The sequence below is a fragment of the Chrysochloris asiatica genome, unplaced genomic scaffold (assembly GCF_000296735.1).
Source record: "Chrysochloris asiatica unplaced genomic scaffold, ChrAsi1.0 scaffold00076, whole genome shotgun sequence".
In the NCBI taxonomy this organism is placed as follows: Eukaryota; Metazoa; Chordata; class Mammalia; order Afrosoricida; family Chrysochloridae; genus Chrysochloris; species Chrysochloris asiatica.
The window spans coordinates 7305200-7326444 of record NW_006408594.1 but is presented as its reverse complement, the minus strand read 5'-3'; the positions used below and the strand labels follow the sequence as shown (position 1 = coordinate 7326444).

Genomic DNA, 21245 nt, shown 5'->3' with positions numbered 1-21245 from the left:
TTTGTTCTGCTGTGCATGGGGTCGCTATGAGTCGGTTCCAACTTGATGGCATCTGACAACAACTGGGTTCTTACTCATAACCCTGTGTAGGGTCTCTGAGGCTTTAAATCTTTGTGGGAGCAGAAAGCCTCAACTTTCTCCCTCAGGGCAGCCAGTAGGCTTGAACCACCAACCTGTGGTTCACAGTCCAGTGCTTATCCTATGGAGCCACCACACTAATGGAGTCAATTCCAGCTTATAGCAACCCTCTATAGGGTTTCTGAGGCTTTAAATCTCCAAGGGAGCAGAAACCCACATCTTTCCCCTGAGGAGTGGCTGGTGAGCTCCAACTGTGGACCTTATAGTTCACAGTCCAGTGCTTATTGTGTGGAGCCACCACACTCCCATAATGGCTATGTAACTATGAAAATAACAAGTGCTTACCTCTATAGCATCTGCAGTTACATACCACACTATAGAGTGTATTGATTTATACAGTTCACCCACTTAAAGATGGAAGTCCTACAAGCCCTGGTAAACGGACTCCTCCAAGTTTGCACACCAGTAGCGTAAGCTGGAAATGCATCCGGTCGGGCTGCTCTGGTTTCTAGCCCTCCTCTCTTTCCGTGGCACTGTGCCACCTTCAGTGGTTAAAGGACTGTGGAGGACAGTCGGGGAGGAGTCTGATTACACCTTAAAGAACAATTAGGATTGTCGCCTGTGGAGATGGTAGACAGAGAGCTTCCAAGCTTAAGAAAACAGTGTACATCTGTTTCTTAACCTCAGGGTCTTCTGCAGAAAAGGATCAACGGAAGCCCATTGGGTGCCAGGCCCCCAGTCCCATTTTAACAGGATCCTTTAGCTGTTTTATGCCTTGGAGTTTTACATAATTTTATTTGAAAAGGGTTTTACTACTAAAATTACAAAACCTCCAAAACTGGAACATACAATGCATGTATACATGAGGTGGAGAAGGGCTTAACGTTAATATGCACCCCGAATTGCAGAGGCTCTGAGTGGACAACCTGAAGTGACCATACTTTTCTTAGGGACAGCAGGGGTTTTGTGAGTAGGGAGGCATGGGTTCATGGCTCTCAGTGGGTTTTCCTTGAGAATATCTTCTGTGATGCTAGAGATTGTGAGACTGGAAATTAACAGAGACCGCAAGTAGAGAGAAGTTAAAATAATAGCATAAACATGGCAGAGATTTTAATTCAATCCAACAAAAGCTTGTTGGGAGCTTATGTGCAGAACCCCAATAGTTAACCAGGAGAATATGAAAAGGATTCAACGTTCCTTATACTCCATTAAGAGAGTCTGACATAAACTATCAGCTAGAATTAACTATAGGGCAAAGGTGATAAAATAATGTTAATTACTATCATTGGATGCTTCCTCGGCCAATTCTGGTTCCAAGTACTTTATCTGAGCTATTTTATTTAATTCACACTTACTGCTTTGTGAGGCAAAATTTTTAAAACCTATTTACAGAAGAAAGCACAGAGGCTTAAAGAAATGGAGTAACTTGTGCTAGAGTTCAGCCCCTATGTGTTAAAGCCGAGAATTAGGCCTTGTGACCTCAGGTTCCATGCTCTGAACCCTTTGCTGTCTGTACCGCCGTCCTGGGGAGTTGTAGAGAAGAAGGTGAGGGAAAGGAGGCGACAGTGACTGAGGCCTTGAGACTGGCTTGTCTTCTGAATGGTGCTGACTTGGCAGAGCACTGGGTGCCAGGAGGAGTGGATTTGCATGGAAAGGTTATTTCTCCTTAGAGCTTATTGAGGTGAGAAAACATCCCAGAGGAAAGATCCAGCAAGCAGCCAGAAATGAGGTTTTGGAGATGAGGAGTTGGGTAACAGTAGTCGTGATTGCTGATACTTCTTGAGTCCCTTAACTGTGTGCCAGGCTCTTTCCCACTGACTGTGTCTGTTGTCTCACTGAATCCCCTCTGATACCAGGACGGCCAACACTCTGTGTTACAGGTAGTAAGAAACTGGCCCCAAGACAAAAGCACTAAGTGATGAGTCAGCAGCTGGACCCACGTGGACTTGAGTCCAGAGCTCATTCTCTTCAGGACTCGGCTGCTTCTCAAGATAGCATCCTCACAGTTGTGTTTGTTGTTGTTCTGTGCCTTCAAGTCAGTTCCAACTCATAGAGACTCTCTATAGGGTTTCCGAGAGCAGCTAGTGGGTTTGAACTGTTGACCTTTCAGTTACCAGTCTAGTGCTTATGCTGCAGCACCACCGGGGTCGTCCTCACAGTGGATGTGAACACTGAGTCCGCGTGAGCCGGGCAGCAGTGTTGTCTCTTAGCTTGCTGAGTCACAGATACAGACAATATGAAGGACACGAGCTGTTAACATTTGAAGTGAGTCAAATGTACTCCTTGTGGTAAGTGAACAAATCAACCAGAAAAGTGGTATCCGTTACCAAAAGCCACGTAGGTGGAAAAGTGGGTGTGTGTTTATATTCCATGCAGGGTGTACGTTCCTCACAGTTCTCACGTGTGAGTCATACATGTAGAAGGAACCCTGAGAGTGCAGTCGTTAAAGCCCTGCCTGCTAACCAAAGGTCAGCAGTTTGGCCCCAGCAGCCACTCCATAGGAGAAAGATGTGGTGGTCTGCTTGTGTACGATTTCCAGCCCTGAAACCCTGTGGAGCAGCTCTCGGCCCCACAGGTCTCTGAATTAAACTGACCCAACTGCTGTGGGTTTAGGCCTGCTGCCGTCTACAGGATCTCCACAGGTACTCCCAACGGTTCTGGAGCAAGGAAGGCTTCCCCCTACCTAAGGAGAGTAGGGTTCCTGGTGGCACCGCGGGTTTAGCAATGGGCTACTAACCCCCAGGTGCTCTGCAGGAGAAAGCTGAGGCACTGTGCTCCCTGTCCAGGTGCTCAGCCTGGGAAACCCCATGGAGCAGTTCTCCTGGACCTGTAACTGCTGTGAGTTAGAAGCCACTTGAGGGCAGTGGGTAGAAGGACAGCCAGAATGTCAGGGAAGGGAGGCTGGCAGGATTTCCTCTTACTTACTGTGGACATGTTATCAGGAGGAACCGGTTCCTGGAGAAGGATACCGTGCTTGGTAAAGTAGAGGGTAGTGAGTAAGAGGAAGACTCTCAACAGGAGAGACTGCCATAGTGGCTGCACCACAGCAGTGACTTTGAGGAGGACACAGGACTGGGTGGGGTTTGGGTCTAATGGACTAGGGTCATATGGGTCAGAACTGACTCAGCAGCACTTAACAACAACTGCCTTAAGGAGAGAGGGGTTAAATGAATTCCCGATGGTCACATGGAGATACAATCGGTTAGGGATATAGGAAGGAAACCTGGAATGCCTTGGAAACATTTTCTTTGTAGATGACTGTGAGAGTCATCAGAATAGATACTGTCCGTCTCCCCTTCGAGTTGTATGTTATATGATTACAGCTGCCATGTAAGAAAATCAACCGGAACATGAAAGCAGCACCTGAGTGTAATTATTGTTTTTACAGTCTCCTCCATTAACTCTTTCTTTTCCAGGGAATGGTGGCTGTGTCTGGCAGTCTGTCCGTGCTTCTGGATTCCATTATCTGTGCACTTGGCCCCTTGGCATGTCTGACCACACAGCTACCTGAATTGAATGGCTGTCCCAAACAGGTCTTGGTAAGTTTCCCTTAGGTTTTCTTGGGCCAGGCCCCAGGGGAGCTAGAGCACACTCACAAGGCTTCTTGGCACATAGCACTCCCTTCCTAGCGGCCCATGACACTGACATGATACTGTACTGTTAGAAAACACATGTCCTGCTTCCAGTGAAGTGTGGAAACATGCCATTTGCCAAAATAGAGCAGCATTCTATTCCTTGAGTACTGCAACTCCCAGGTTTCCTTTGTTTTTCTGCATCCTAGGATCGAAGAGAGAAACTAGCAGGAAAGCTCCTCCATTCTCACCCTGGTTTCTCCTCTGTGTTCCTTTCCCTTGAAAAAAGAAACATTTCTCAGGGAACCAGGATAGAGTACTCTTCAACTGAACCTATATTCCTTGTTTTACAGTCCAACACACTAGACAACATTGCTTACATCATGCCTGGACTCTGACAGCAAAGAATCCTGAAATGGAAACCTAATTCCACCCCATTCCTGGCTGGCTTGTGTATATGTGACTGTTCCAAATCCCTTCACTGACCTCGGTGTTGGTTTTAAATTTTTATATATGTATATACCTATATATACATAATGTACAATATATATATATATATATATAGGACTTTATGTTGCTTTTAATAATTTTTTTAAATGGCAAAGAGGTGTAGCCAAGAGGAAACCTTAGAATGAATCTGGGCTTGGGGTTCTTTTTTCTCCTGTGGTGGATGTATCTGCCTTAAAAATCAATGTGACTTGAGGGCTGGGGACTTGTTCAGGGTATCAGGTATATCTTTTGATAGACAGCTACAAGGTAGTTTTTCCCAAAGTCAGTTGTACCTCCAGACTCATCACTGGTCATTTGCCTTACCTGTCTTATGGTATGAAATGAAATAGGAAAAGGAGTTACGGCAAGATGCCAACTGACTAAGTGGACAAAGCCTTTCTGCTTGAAGATAATAAAATCATTCCCATCTTACAGTTATGGAAACGGTTTGGGAACTGAGTAGGCGGTTCATTTCAGTCCCTACCACATATGTGTCCATGTCTCAAACTTCACTGTAATCATTGGTACCTGTGGCAGTTTCAGGGGGGGTGATGGTGTGCTGTGGAATCCGTTCTGACTCTTAGCGACCCTGCATAGGGTTTCCGAGGCTGTAGATCTTTACGGGAGCAGAAAGTCCCATTTTTCTCCCGTGGAATGGCTGGTAGTTTCAAACTGCTGACCTGAGGTTAACAGCCCGCTTCCTAACCGCTATGCTACCAGAGCTCCTTGTGGCAGCTTCAGTACAGCCCAGGAAGTCATGGGAACCCTGCCAGCATCAATTCCTTAAAAGGATCCAGCTGTCAGTGCCACCAATTGAACTGCATAGATTGTGAGCTGACCCAGAAGCGTTTGGTCTGCAAAACTAAGAGCTGGTATCTTTCATTGGCAGCATTAAATTAGGTACTGAGTCCTCACAAGTTCTGCTGGTCAGTTGCCTGGTTGTTGTAGAAGGTAGAGTTTGCTCAGCAAGCATCTTGGGTTCATTTTACTGGTTCCCCTGGTGGGTAGATACGGTGTTGTGCATTCCACACGTAAGTGAATTGCAGAGAGAGTACTTGATTTTCACAGAGGTGTATTTATGTGCGCGTATGGATGTGTGTCTTAATTATGTGTATTTAACGCTTCAAAATCTCTTGGATTTTAATTTATCCTGTAAGTTTCTGTATATATAATTTAATAACAAAAGATTCCACCAGCAGCAGCATGTGGAAGATGCAGATTTGTCATTTGTTCCTTCCTACCTTCCTCTGGTCTGCTCCAAAAACTCTAAAATCATCTACATTTAAGGCACTTGGCCTCAAAAAGGAATCATCATGTTGGGATTATTCTACTTCTTTATAAAGACCTTCATGGCCTTCGATAATGTCAAGGAAGTAAAAAGGAATGTTACCATCACCAGTCACCCCTGTTTCCAAAGAACCAAACATTGGCATCCCAGTTGGAAAGAAGACAGTTTGGTGTGAGACAACTTGCCGAAAGCCAGCTCTGCAGTAACTGGCTATTTTCCCCCAGTTTGGGGTGGGCACTATGGCATCAAAGTAAGACCTTAAGGACCATGCAGCCAGCTTCTCACAGCACTGTTGTCACTTGGCTGTGTGGCTTAAAGGGACTCTGGCTGCTGACTGCCTTTCTCAGCTCTGAGCACTTTTGAGATTTAACCAGGGAAACAAAGAAGGAAGTAGAAATGTTTAGGAACCAAAATCAAGAGGAACAGTGACCTTGACTTGATTTCCTGGGTTAGACCCTCATACCACACCTCATGTGTACCCATGGAGGCTTCCAGTTTGACCCAGGGTATTCAAGGAGGAGCCTGGATGACATGGATGAGTTCAGGAAGAAACAGATCCTTCTACTGTCATTTGTATACTTCCATGATACGAGGACCTGATTTCTGTTTGTTTTCTCTTGAAACCCAACCTGATTATATTTGTATTTAAAATTTGTACACATTTGTATAATAATAATCTGTACCTTCTAGAATTTGGTACTATTAGAGAAAAACCTTTGGATTCAGACCTTCTTGCAGTTTTTATATCATTGTTTTATTTTTGTTTTTTAAATACTAGTGGTTTGGTCCAAATCCCATTACAGTTGTATAAAGAAATAAAGTTTTGTACTTATATTATTAAAAATCCCATTTTTAATACTTATAGTCCAGTCTCAGCTATCTTTTCCCTACTGCTCACCAAAGTTACTATAAACTCATAAAACCTCCATTTCCACCGTACATCATACCAGAATCTTTTAAAAAATATAAAGCCATCAGCCCAAAGTAGAGTTCAGGTTTCTAATCTTCACCAGACTCCTAGCATGCCCCTTGTTCCGTCTCGGTTCATTTTGCGTTGTAGAGACTCTTGTTTTCTCGCTTGCAAATTATAAATCCAGTGACTCTAAGAACTGTGGCTCTGTCCATTAGCAGATGAAACTCTAGGCATGTTCCGTTGTTGCCCTGATTCAAGAAACTGCTGTCAATCTTACAAGAGCTGATTGCATCTGAATCATGTGCTAAATGTATATTTCATGCTGTCTCAGCACCATCCCGACTTAGTGATGTTGACTAGATCACTTAACCTGTATAAGTTTCCACATTCTATCCATAAAATAGTTTGTCACCCCCTGTCTCCAAGCCTGCCGCCAGCCAGTGTGCCATGAGTGTTGAGTAATAGTAGAACATTAAATGTATGGAGATTTGGGATTTCAAGATAAAAATTTCAGTACAAACACAAGATGTTAAAAGACATAGTGAAATGATCTGATTGATTAAAAAAGGCAAGGAAGAGGTCACCATGCAGCTGACTGACTTATATTCGTGCTTTATCTCATTTAATCCTCCTGAAAGCTGAGGAGGAAGGAGTGTTACAGATGAAGCAGATGCAGGAATTGCTTTGCCTAAGAGCACATAACTAATAAAGGGCAAAAGCAGAACAGGAACATTGATATAGCTGACCCCAAAGCTGACCCTTTGCAGTTTAATTAGTTGTATTTACATATATTTGGAGTCCTGGTATGGCGCTGTGGGCTAATGCATCAGACTGCAAGGTCGGTTTGAACTGCAGGTTGGTAGTTCAAGCTCACCAGCTGCTCTTTGGAAACCCTATACAGGGTCGCTATGGGTCGGAATCGACTCGACGGTACATAACAACAACATACTTACATTTAGGGAGCTCTGGTAGCATAGTAGTTATGAGTCGGGCTGCTAGCCATAAGGTCAGCGATTAGAAACTGCCAGCTGTTCTGCAGGACAAAATTGAGGCTTTCTGCTCCCATAAAGATTTACAGGATTGCTATGGGTCAGAACCGGTTCCACAGCACATAACCACCACCACCACCATACATAAATTCATTGGCTCCGTCTCCATTACCTATAACCATTGCCATAGATTCCATTCCAACCCAACATCCCTATGTCTATAGTATTGAGCAAATGTGATAAGAATATAATGTTAGGTGCCATCAAGTCAGTTCCAATTCAACCTTGTAAATTTTTCTGAAGCTGTAGATCAGAGGAGCAAAAAGCCTCATCTGCCTCCTGCAGTGTGGTTGGTGGGCTCAAACTGCTAATCTCGTGGTTAGCAGTCCAGTGCTTAATCTACATCGCCATAGTGCTTTCAGAGTATATAGTAAATCACATATTTATGCATTATGTCAGTCTTAAGGGGCGTGCTAAAACCACATGGGAGCCATGTCTGACTTGCCCTGGCTTAACAAGAGGAAAAAGAATCAAACTCAGAATTAGCCCAAGTGAAGTGGAGGTCAGACACGCTTCCACCCTACAACCCTCTTTCCCCTATTCTGACACCAACCGTTCCTCCCACAGCACTCTCTGCTTCACATCTGGGTTCAGTAATCCACTGCAATGACCAAACAGAACTAACAATACATGATTATGAGGTTCATTATGGAAGTGAACAGGGTATAAATTCAGGATCAAAACCACCTCAAGATGCAGCAGTTCTCCAGTCAAGGATACCTCTTGTTTTCAGCCTTTCCGCCATGTGGTCCCTTGGCCTCTGCCTTGCTCCAACACATATTACAGTTCTTTTAGTCAGGCTGTGAATGCCCAAAGGGCTCATTCTGCAAGCCAGTCTCTTGCCCAAAGGCACTCAGCTTTACTCAGTCAATAGGCCTGGAGCCTGGAGCTGCTGGCTCTCTCCTCACCACTGCCTCGCCTCTGCAGTTCTCAAGTGTTATTCATGTTCTTCCTTCTTGAAGGTCCTGGGATCTGTCTTTGCTTCTGAGATGGCTCCTTTAAGCTTAGCTAGAGGGCAAAACTAACCAATCCCAGCCTTAGAGGCCTATGTACCTTATTTGCATGGTCCCACCCAATCACTTGGAGCCCTGGTGTGGCACTGTGGATTAATGCACTGGACTGCTAAATCAGTTCAAGCTCACCAGCTGCTCCTCAGAAACCCTATACAGGGTCACTTTGGGTTGGAACCGACTCGACAACACTTAACAACAACCCAATCACTTGGAGTCCTGGTGAAAAAGGACATGTTTCCAAAATTTTAAATCAGAAACAACCCACATATCCCAAAGCAGAAAGTGAAAATTCGTTACATAGAAACAGGATACTGTATCCCTATTGTGGTGGTGTGCTGTGGAGTCGGTTCTGACTCATAGCAACACTGTATAGGGTTTCTGAGGCTATAAATCTTTATAGGAGCAGAGAGCCTCATCTTGCTCTTGCAGAATGGCTGGTAGACCTTGAGGTTAGCAGCCCAATGCTACCAGAGCTCCTTGTTGCTGTTACGTGCTGTCAAGTCGATTCCAACCCATAACAACCCTGTATAGGGTTTCCAAGGAGCAGCTGGTGAGCTTGAACCACCAGCCTTAAGGTTCAAACCACCTTTGCAGTCCAGCGCATTACCCAGCAGCGCTACACCAGGACTCCAAGAGAGCTCTTTAGTCTGTTCATATGTTGTCGTTAAGTGCCATCTAGTCAGTTCCCACTCATAGTGATCCTGGAGCCACTGTTGAGTTTGAACCACCGACCTTGTGGTCCATTGCTATATCCCACAGCGTCACAACAGGACTCTGTATTTATGAAGTTAATGTAATTCCATTTCTTGCTTTGAGAGATGTGGGTTGTTTCTGATTTTAAATTTTGGAAATAAAGTATCTTGATTTCTGTCTAAAAATGTAGGAGGAATACAACCAGATACAAAAAGAACACATTTATGTAATTGAATGTCAGTCTTAAGGGACATGTGAAACCTCAGGACGGCATTTGATACATTAATGTGACTATTCTTGGCAGGAAAGCCTAGCTTTTGCTCACAATCATTGAAAGCCAGAATGAAGCAACAAAACAAGGTGGCTACTGGAAGAATCCAAAGGAATCTCATGCTAACTATTCTCCACCCAACAAGGTGGCTGTTGTTGTTAGGTGCCATTGAGTCAGTTCCAACTCAGCAACTCTATGCACAACAGAACAAACCACTGCCCAGTCCTCACAATTGTTTCTTTTGAGTACATTGCTGCCGGCCTCTGTGCAAATCCATCTCGTTGGGGGTCTTCCACTTCTAATTCCTCCACTTTACCAAACATGATGTGCTTCTCTAGGGACTGGTCCCTCCTGATAACATGGACAAAGCACGAGTTGAAGTCCCTCCATCCTGGCTTCTATGTTTTGGCTGCACTTCTTTTGACACTGATTTGTTCTTCTTGCAGTCCATGGTACTTTGAATATTCTTCTCCAACACATAATTCAAAAGCATCAATTCTTCTACAGCCTTCCTTATTCATTGTCCAATTTTCACATGCATATGAGGCTATTGAAAAGAACAGGGCTTGGGTCAGGCACACCTTAGTCCTTAAACGGATGTCTTTGCTCTTGAACACATTAATGAGGTCTTAGGCAGCAGATTTGCCTAATGCAATACATTGTTTGATTGTTTAGTTGCTACTTACAGGAGTCCTGATGTGGCACTGTGGGTTAATGTACTGGACTGCAAAGTCCATCTGACCTGCAAGATCAACAGTTCAAGCTCACCAGTCACTCCTCAAAAACCCTATACAGGGTCGCTTTGAATTGAAACCAACTTGACGGCAGTTAACAACAACAACTTACATGAGTGTTGATTGTAAACCCAAGCAAAATGAAGTCCTTGGCAACGTCAATGTTTTCTCCATTTATTATGATGTTTATTTATTGGTCCAGTTGTAAGGATTTTTGTTTTGTTTATATTGAGGTGCAATCATACAGAGGACTTTGGTCTTTATCAGTAAGTATTTTCAGTCCTTTTCACTTCCAGCAAGCAAGGTTATATCATCTGTGTATCTCAGGTTATTAATGAGTCTGCTAATCCTGATGTCATGTTCATCATATAATCCAGCATCTCAGATTATTTGCTCAGCAAGCAGATTGAATGAATAAGTATGGTGAAAGATTACAATGCTGGCACACACTTTTTAAACCATTCAGTATCATCTTGTTGTGTTTGAACGACTACCTCTTGGTCTACGTATAGGTTCCTCAGAAGCACAATTAAGTGTTCTGGAATATCCATTCTTCACAGTGTTGTCCATAGCTTGTCATGATCCACACAGTCAAAAGCCTTTGCATAGTCAACAAAGCACAAGTAAACATCTTTCTGGTATTCTCTGCTTTCAGCCAAGATCATCTGATGTCAGCAATGTTACCCTGGTTTCATATCACTTTCTAAATCCAGCTCGAGTCTCTGGCAGTTCCTGTCAATGTACTGTTGCAGCCAATCTTTGAATTATCTTTAGCAAAATTTTACTTGCATATGATATTAATTATGGTGTTCGATAATTTGGGTCGCCTCTCTTTGGAATGGGCACAAATATGAATATCTTCCAATTGGTTGACCAAGTATCATATCTGTCTTCCAAATTTCTTGGCACAGATGAGTGAGTGCCTCCCGTACTCTTAACAGTTTGTTGAAAGATTTCAGTTTGCATTCCATCAATTCCTGGAGCCTTGTTTTTCACCAATGCCTCCAGTGCAGCGCAGACTTCTTCCTTCCTTCAGTACCATCAGTTCTTGATCATAGGCTGCCTCTTGAAATGGTTGTACATCAACTATTTCTTTTTGGTACAGTGACTCTATATACTAATTCCTTCCATCTTTTTTGATGCTTTTCTGCATCGTTTAATATTTTGCCCATAGAATCTTTCAGTATTGCAACCGAAGGCTTACGTTTTTTTCTTCAGTTCTCTCAGTTTGAAATGTTGAGCATATCCTTCCTTTTTGGTTTTCTAACTCCAGTGTTTTTGCACATTTCACTACAGTACTTGACTTTGTCTTCTCGAGCTGCCCTTTAACATTTTCTTTTCAGCTCTTTGATTTACTCATTTCTTCCATTCACTCTAGCTTCTCTGTGTTCAAGAGCAAATTTCAGAACCTTTTCTGACAGCCATTTTTGCCTCTTCTCCCTCTCCTGTCTTTTTAATGACCTTTTGCTTTCTTCCCATACGATCTTTTTGATGATATCCCACAGCTCTTTGGGTCTTTACTAATTAGTGTGTAGTGTATCCAATCTGTTTTATATTCAGATGGGATATGTTCAAGGTCATATTTTGGCTCTCATGGACTTGTTTTAATGTTCTTCAGCTTCAGCCTGAACTTCTATATGAGCAATTGTGATGGTCTATTCCACAGTCTGCCCCTAGCCTTGTTTTGGGTGATGATATGAAGCTTTTCCTCCATCTCGTTCCACAGATGTAGTCAATTTGATTTCTGTGTATTCCATGTGTATAGCTGCCTGTTGTTAACAAAGGTATTTGCAATGAAGAAGTCATTGGTCTTGCAAAATTCTATCATGCATTTCTATCACCAAGGCTGTATTTTCCAACTACTGACTCTTCCTCTGTTTCCAACCTCTGCATTCCAATCACCAATAATTATCAATATATTTTGATTGCATGTTAGATCAGATTAAGACTGAAGAAGTTGTTGTTGTTAGTGCTGTCCAGTCGGTTCCGACCCATAGTGACCCTGTGTAGGGTTTCTGAGCTTGAACCTTGCACTTCAAACCAACTTTGCAGTCCAGTGCATTAACCCACAGTGCCACGTTAGGACCCTGAAGAAGTTGGTCGAATTCTTCAATTTTGTCATCTCTGGCTTTAGTGGTTACTATATAAACTTGAATAATAGTGGTATTAACTGTCTTCCTGCTTGTTGTTGTTGTTTAATGCCGTCAAGTCAATGCCGACCCATAACGACCCTGTATGGGGTTTCCAAGGAGCAGCTGGTGAGCTTGAACCACTGACCTTGCAGTTCAAACGACTTTGCAGTCTGACGCATTAGCCCACAGCGCCACACCAGGACTCCTTGTAGGCATGTGGATATTACCCTATCACTGATAGCATTATATTTCAAGATAGATGTTGAGATGTTCTTTTTGACAATTAACGTGATGCCATTCCTTTTCGATTTTTCATTCCTTACTGGGAATGTCTGATTGTCTGATTCAAAATGGCCAGTACCAGCCCATTTCAGCTCACTGTTGCTTAGTTGTTGATCTTTATGCAGTCCACTTCATTTTTGACAAATTCCAATTTTTAGATTCATATTTCGTACATCCCATATTCCATGCAACAAGGTGATGGTGGTGGTGATGTGCCATTGAGTCGGTTCCAAATCATAGTGACCCTGTGTAGGGTGTCTGAGGCTGTAAATCTTCACAGGAGCAGAAAGCCTCATCTTTTCTCCTGTGGAACGGCTGTCAGTTTTGAACTGCTGACCTTGAAGTTAGCAGCCTGATTCGTAACCACTATACTACCAGAGCTACTTGTACAACAAGGTAACATTGCTTAAATGAAAAGTCATGTAAAGTACCTAACACAAAAATCACCTTTGAAAAAATGATGTACCTCCCCCCATGAAATACAAATAACCATTCTTGAAGTTGTATTGATTTAAATTTTCATATTGCTAGTCATTGTGTTAAGGAGCCTGGGTGGTGATGTGTGTTAGGCATTGTGCTGCTAACTGCAAGGTAAATGGTTCAAGCCCACCACCAGTGGCACTGCGGGAGAAAGATAAAGCTGTCTGTTTCCACAATGACTTAATGTTTCAGAAGCCCTGTATAGAGTGGCTATGAATTGGAATTGGCTTAATGGCAGTTGTTGTTGTTAGGTGTCATCGAGTTGGCACCAACTCATAGCGACCCTATGCACAACAGAACAAAACACTGCCCAATCCTGGGCCAACCTCACTATTGTTGCCACACTTGAACCCACTGATGCTGCCACTTGGCCAATCCATCTCGCTGGGGCTTTTCCTCTTTTTCTTTGACCCACCACCCTACCAAACATGACATCCTTCTCCAGCGACTAGTCCCTCCTGATAATATGTCTGAAGTATGAGAGACAAAGTTTGGTCATCCTGGCCTCCAAGGAGCACTCTAGCTGTACTTCTTCCAACATAGATCTGTTGGTTCTTTTGATGGCAGTAGGTATGTTTTTTTCAGTCATTTAAAAAAAAGCAAACAAACCAGAGCAAAATAAATCAGTTTCCCCACCCACATTGGACATCCAGATTCATAGGGGACTCTCTGAACAGATCTCATGGGTCCTATAAAACACTTCAAACCATAAGGGTACATGGCCTTCCACAACATTTTCACAGTAAAGATGTCAGCCATTATGGCTGCTCAAATAAGTTAACAAATGGTTCTAATTTAGATTTTCCATCACCCTGGGTTTGTGTGAAACAATTGAACAGTTTTTCCTATTTAAAAATTACAGCCGTGGTAATCAGTAAATACATCTTGCCGTGCCTATGCTACCAAGGCTGTGGTAGTGTATCTTTTGGAATGTGTGTCGTCAAATGGAAACTACAAACCATAACCAAGTACATCAGGGATTGAATGTGTAGGCAACGTACCTAAAACAAGGTAGCCAGCCGTAAAGGTTGAGGAAGACGCTGGAACACCAAGCTGAAATAGGCCTTTTGAAATGCTTAGCTTTGTTGTTGTTGTTCTTGTTCGGTGCCGTCAAGTTGGTTCTGACCCATAGCGACCCTATGTGCAACAGGAGGAAACACTGCCCAGTCCTGCACCATCCTCACAATTATTGTTAAGCTTGAGCCCATTCCTGCTGCCACTGTGCCCATCCATCTCTTTGGGGATCTCCCTCTTTTTCACTGACCCTCCACTTTACCAAGCATGATGTCCTTCTCCAAAGACTGGTCCCTCCTGACAACATGTCTGAAATAGGAGAGACGAAGTCTCGCCATTCTAGCTACTAAGGAACATTCTGGTTGTGCTTCGTCCAATGCAAATTTGTTTGTTCTTCTGGAAGTCTATGGTACCTTTAATATTCTCATCCAACACCATAACTCAAATGCATCAGTTCTACGGTTTTCCTTATTCTCTGGTCAACTGTCACATGCATATGAGGCTATTGAAAATGCCATGGCTTGGGTCAGGCACACTTTAGTAATCAAACTAACACATTGCTGTTGGACACTTTAAACAGGTCTTGTGCAGCAGATTTATCTAATGCGATACGTTGTTTGAATTCTTGACTACTGTTTCCATGAGTGTTGATGGTGGATATGAGCAAAATGAAGTCTTTGACAACTTCAACTTTTTCTATATTTGTCATGATGTTCATCATTAGTCCAGTGATGAAGAATTTTGTTTTCTTTACATTAAGGTGTAACCCATACAGAAGGCTGCGGTCTTTGATCTTCATCAGTAAGTATTTTAAGTCCTCTTTGCTTTCAGAGAGCAAGGTGGTATCATCTGTATATCACAGGCCATTGTTACTAAATCTTCCTCTAATCCAGCTTCTTGGATTATTTGTTCAGCATACAGATTGAATAAGTATGGTGAAAGAATACAACCCGGGTGCACACCTTTCCTGATTTTAAACCATTTAGTGTCCCCTTGTTGTTTGCAAAACTGCCTCTTGGTCTATGTACAGGTTCCTCATGAGCACAATTAAATGTTCCAGAATACTCATTCTCTGCAATGTTGTTCATAGTTTATCATAATCTCCAGTCTTAGCCAATAAAACACAAGTAAACATCTTTCTGGTAATCTCTGCTTTCAGCCAAGACCCATCTGACATCAGCAATGATATCCCTCGTTCCACATACTCATCTGAATCTAGCTTGAACCTCTGGCAATTCCCTGTAAATGTACTGTTGCAGCCATTTTTTAATTATCTTTAGCAAAATTTTACTTGCATATGATATTAATGATACTGTCTAATGATTTTTGCATTCTACTGGTCACTCTCTTTGGAATGAGCATAAGTATGGATCTCTTCCAATAAATTGACCAGGAATCTGTCTTCCAAATTTCTTAGCATAGATGAGTGAGCGCCTCCAGTAGTGCATCAATTTGTTGAAAGATTTCAATTTGTATTCCATCAGTTCCCAGAGCTTTTTTCTTTGCCAATGCCTTCAGTGTACTTTAGACTTCTTCCTTCAGTATTATTGGCTCTTGATCATATGCTATCTCTTGAAATCACTGATCATTGACTATTTCTTTTTGGTACAGTGACTCTACGTATTCCTTCCATCTTCTTTTGATGACTTTACGTCATTCAATATTTTACCCAAAGAATCCATCAATATTTCAAATTGAGGCTTGGAAGTTTTTTCTTCAGTTCTTTCAGTTTGAGAAACACTGAGTATGTTCTTCCCTTTTGGCTTCTAACTCCAGATCTTTGCACATTTCATAATAATATTTGGCTTTGTCTTCTCAAGGTGCCCTTCAATTTTTCTGTTCAGCCTTTTACCTCCTAATTTCTTCTATTTGCTTTAGCATCTCTATGCTGGAGAGCAAGTTGCAGAGTCTCTTCAGACATCCATTTTGGTCTTTTCCTTCTTTCTTGTCTTGTTAATGACCTTTTACCTTCTTCTTGTATGATGTTCTTGATGCCTTCCTACAACTCTTCTGGTTTTCAGTCATTAGTGTCTAATGCATCTGTTCTTGAGACGGACTCTAAACTCAGGTGGGATATGTTCAAGGTCATATTTTGGTATTCATGGACTTGTTTTAATTTTCTTCAGCTTCAGTATGAACTTGTGTATGAGCAATGGATGGTCTGTACCAGTCTGCCCCTGACTGACTTTTGGCTGATGATATGGAACTTTTCCACTGACTTTTTAAATTGTTGTTGTTGTTGTCAGGTGCCATCAAGTCGGAACCGACTCACAGCAACCACATGTACAACAGAATGAAACAATGTCCGATCCTGGGCCAACCTCACTACCGCGGCCACACTTGATGCCATCAATGATGCCACCTGGTCGATCCATCCCGTTGGGGGTCTTCCTCTTTTTCTCTGACCCTCCATCTTACCCAGCATAACATCCTTCTCCAGCGACTGTTCCTTCCTGACAATATGTCCAAAGTATGAGAGACGAAGTTTAGCCATCTTGGCCTCCAAGGAGCACTCTGGCTGCACTTCTTCCAAAACAGATCTATTGGTTCTTTTGGCAGTCCATGGCACTTTCAGTATTCTCCTCTAACACCACAACTCAAAGGCATCAATTCTTCTACGATCTTCCTTATTCACTGTCCAGCTTTCACATCCATATGAGGCTATTGAAAATACCATGGCTTGGTATTTTTTCCATAGATGTAATCAATTTGATTTCAGTGTATTCTTTCTGGTGAAGTCCATGTATATAATCGTCTTTTATGTTGTTTAAAAAATATTTGCAATGAATAAGTCATTGGTCTTCCCAAATTCTATCATATGATCTCCAGCATCCTATCTATCACCAAGGCCATATTTTCTAACTGCTGGTCCTTCTTCTTTGTTTCCAATCTTTGCATTTTTATCCCCAGTATTTATCAGTACATCCAGATCAATTTCAGACTGAAAAAGTTAATAGAATTCTTTAATATCATCATCACTGGCTTTAGTGGTTAGTGCACAAATTTGATTAATAGTGATATTAACTGGTCTTCCGTATACTATTGTTAAGTGCCATCAAGTCAGTTCCAACTCAGTGACCGTGTGAAAGCTGGACAGTGAATAAGGAAGACCATAAAGAATTGATGCTTTTGAGTTATGGTGTTGGAGGAGAATACTGAAAGTGCCATGGGCTACCAAAAGAACCAACAGATCTGTGTTGGAAGAAGTGCAGCCAGAATGCTCCTTGGAGGTCAGGATGGCCAAACTTCGTCTCTCATACTTCGGACATATTAACAGGAGGGACCAGTCACTGGAGAAGGATATCACATTTGGTAAGGTGGAGGGTCAGAGAAAAAGAAGAAGACCCCCAGTGAGATGGATTGGCCAAGTGGCAGCATCAATGGGCTCAAGCGTGGCAACAGTAGTGAGGTTGGCCGACGATCGGGCAGTGTTTCATTCCGTTGTGCATAGGGTCACTATGAGTCGGTACTGACTCGATGGCGCCTAAGAACAACAACAGCTGTTTCTCTTCACCTTGAGTTGTGCCCCATCAATAAAAGAAAGTCCCCAAAGCTTTACTCAGTTCACGATATCACAGTCATGTCTATTTTGAGGAGGCAGTTCTTTCCTAGTTGTAGTTTGAGTGCCTTCCAACCTGAGGAACTTATCTTCTGGCACTATTTGTTGTTGTTGTTGTTAAGTGCCATCGAGTCGGTTCCGACCCATAGCGACCCTGTACAGGGTTTCCGAGGGTGTAAATCTTTACGGGAGTAGAAAGCCTCATCTTTCTCCCGCGGAGCAGCTGGTAGTTACGAACCGCTGACCTTAAGGTTCACAGCCTGATTCGTAACCACTACGCTACCAGAGCTCCACAATAGCTGACAGTATTGTAGTGCTCCTCATCATGTTTCATTAGTCAACATTCTGGTACTATCTGACAGGACTCTGCCACTATTCATAAGGTTTTCAGAAGCTAACCATTTGGAAGTAGTTCGAATCTACTTCTTCGTCTGCATTTGTCTTAGTCTGGAAGCTCAGCTGAAACCTGTCCACCAAGGGTGACCCTGCCAGCATTCAAAATCCTGGTGGCATAACTTCCAAGATCATGGCAACACCCAAGCCACCACAGTATGGCAAACTGTCAGACAAGAGATGGGATGCTTAAAAGGGGTCCACTTGGGTACTTTTTATTGTTAAGTGCTGTCGAGTCGGTTCTGACCCATAGTGACCCTGTAGAGGGTTTCCGAGGAGTTGGCTAGTAAGCTTTGCTGTCCAGCATGTTAATCCGCAGTGTCACACCAGGACTCTATGTTGTTGTTGTTGGTATGTGCCGTGGAGTCAGTTCCAACTCATAGCGACCCTTTACAGGGTTTTCCAAGTCTGTAAATCTCTACAGGAGCAGAAAGCCCGTGGAACAGCTGGTAGTTTCGAACTGCTGACCGTGAGATTGACAGCCCGATTCATAACCACTCTGCTACCAGAGCTCCTCGAGTTATAAGGAAATTGTGAAAGGCTGATACAAAAAGGAAGCACTGTGGCTACATAAGTACTGTACTACAAACCATAAGGTTAGCTGTTTGAGTCTACCAGCCACACCGCAGGGGCAAGATGAGGCCCTCTTCTCCCATAAACATTTACCACCTCAGTGCCTTAACAACATACAAAGAAACAAAGTCACTGCCATCAAGTTGATTCTGACTCCTAGTGTCCCTGGTAGAGATAAACTCTGTAAATCTTTATGGAAGTGGACAGTCTGGCCTTTCTTTCTCCCACTAAGCAGCTGATGGGCTTGAACCGCTGACTATAGGGTTAGCAGCCCAGCCCCTGGCTCACAGTGCCACCAGAATGCCTTAGAAAGCCTCATACTCATCATTTATTCAAATTCTCAAGGGCACCTGTGATCCCAAGAACCCTTAAGCACGATTGGTCTAATTCGAGTTTGTAGGGGAGAAAAACAAAAGCTGGCTATTTGGATCACACTAAATGAATGGCAGAGAAAGGTCCCAGAGCCGGCTCCTGACGTGAATGTGTTTTCTGCCACTCTGGGCTCTATGCCAAGTAGGCGCTGAGCCCCATGGGATCAGGAACCTCTGGCCCGTACTTCATCTTTCAGGTAAGCGAATGTGGCCTTCAAACAGGCCGTATTTTAGAGCAGGGATACCTCGTTACCAAATATAAATGCCCTATCAGAGCACCTGGGGTCCTGGAGTGGCACTGTGGGGTAATGCACTGGACAGTAAAGCAGTCGCTCCTAGGAAGCCCCATACAGGGTCACTGTGGTTCGGAACCAACTTGACAGCATTTAATAACAACAACAGAGCACCTGGGGTCCTGGTGTGGCACTGGAGGATAAACACTGGACCGCAAGGCTGGCTGAACTGCAAAGTTGGAGTTTCCAACTTACCAGCCACTCCTCGGAAACCCTATACATGGTCATTGAGTCAGAACCCACTCGATGGCACGTAACAATATCAGAACACCTAACAGCACCACCACCACATGACCAAGGAGCCCAGGTGGCCTAGAGGATTCGCTAACAGCAAAGTCCGCAATCCACCAGTTGCTCCTCAGGAGAATGATGAAGCTTTCTGCTCCGGTAGAGATTTACAGCTTCGGAAACCCACCCACGACACATCATCACCACCAGAACAGAGTCCTGATGTGGGGCTGTAAAATAATGCGCAGGACCGCAAGGTCAGTATGAATCACAAGGTTGGTGGTTCAAACTCACCAGCTGTTCCTCGGAAACCATACAGGGTCACTATGGGACAGCACTCAACAACAGTTAACCAAAAGGTTCAAACCCATCAGCTGCTCCTGGAACCCCTATATGGGTCGCTATGAGTCAGAACCACTTGATGGCACTTAACATCTGAACACAGACTGAAGACAACCAGGGACTGTCAAGCCCCCTGGCTCAGGTGTGGGGTCACAGGGCTCACAGGGTCAAAGGTTAAGACACTAAAACCTGTAATCTGAGCTTGCTAACCTTGCTGATGGTGGTACCACTGGTAGTTTCAAACTACTGACCTTGACGTTAGCAGCCCGACTGTAAACCCTCCGCTACCAAAGCCTCTTTTGCTGACCTTAGCCAAGTAATTTCCCAGGTCTGAGATCTAGTTTTCCTGTGTAAAGTGAGATCATTAGACCGAGGAACCCTCAACGCTTTAAAAAAAATAATAAATTGGAGGGCGTGGCTCAGCAAGAGCCACATCTTGGGGGGGTGGGCTAGCCCTACAGACTGTGTGACGTGCGTGACGTCCGCCGACGCCAAGTAAGCCGCAGTGTGGTCATTGCCCTCCGCCAGGGCGCGCCAGACCCCAGTATGTCATGGGCGGGGCCTGTGGGCACGATCCAGAGTCCCTCCGCCCCGCCCCCACCGACTCCTCCTCCTCGCGGGCTTCCGGCGCATCACGTGACGGATCTGAGGAGCTGGCGGTTGCTGTCAGCTGATTCCGTGGCTTGGTGGCAACAGCAGCCGAGGCGATGGACTTTCTCCTGGGGAACCCGTTCAGCTCTCCGGTGGGGCAGCGCATTGGTAAGTCCCTGCGGACTCGTACAGTCCTGTTCCAGTGCACCCGGGCTCAGTCCCCCCGGGGCGCTGCCAGGTCTCTAGTCGCCGACTGGAGGCAGGCTGGCACGTCCCCTAACTGCTTGGCCCCGCCCAGCTAACCTCCTCTTGATTGACAAGGCCTTAGTCCATTAGGGAGCCTCGAATTGTGATGGATGCTCACAGAAACCAATCGATAGGGAAAGAGGGCGGGCTCGGAGGCTACGTCTCAGCCAATGTTCGGCAGCTGGGGTCCCGAAGCTACGTAGAAAGTTTTCAGGGTTAAAGGGATTGCGTGGCTCCACTGTTTCCCTGGTTGCTTCCCAGGCGCGGGTGTCGTCTTGTGTACTTCCTACTTGCCAGGCTTCTGACATAGAGACCTGAGATGTCTGTTCTCCAGGCCGGGAGAGTGCAGGGTGTGGGCGGGCGACTGGCGGGGTGGGGGACCCTCAAGGGTCCAGAGACTGGGCCACTGCGCAGCCCGCAGAAGGACCAGGGCTTCAAGACCTGTGTGCTTGGGCTGTTGTTGTTGTTAAGTGCCGTTGAGTCGGTTGAGACCCATAGCGACCCTGCACAGGGTTTCCGAGGCTGTAAATCTTTACGGGAGCAGAAAACCTCATCTTTCTCCCGCGGAACAGCTGGTAGTTTCGAACTGCTGACCTTGTGGTTCACAGCCCGATGCGTAACCACTACGCTACCAGAGCGCC

The 21245-nt window shown here is 44.3% G+C and overlaps 1 protein-coding gene across 2 annotated transcripts in view; it reads left to right on the top strand.

Annotated features, from left to right (window-relative positions):
* The window catches only part of HMGXB4 (HMG box domain containing 4), a 54049-nt gene extending 49783 nt beyond the window's left edge, over positions 1-4266 (top strand). Inside the window, exons 10-11 of one of the 2 annotated variants that reach the window (XM_006865233.1) lie at positions 3495-3617; positions 4004-4266. In XM_006865233.1, coding sequence (XP_006865295.1) covers positions 3495-3617; positions 4004-4048 — 168 coding nt within the window. In that variant the 3' untranslated portion in view covers positions 4049-4266. The remainder of the gene's footprint in view (positions 1-3494; positions 3618-4003) is intronic. The other variant, XM_006865234.1, reaches the window with a different exon arrangement.
* The last annotated feature ends 16979 nt before the right edge of the window (positions 4267-21245 follow it).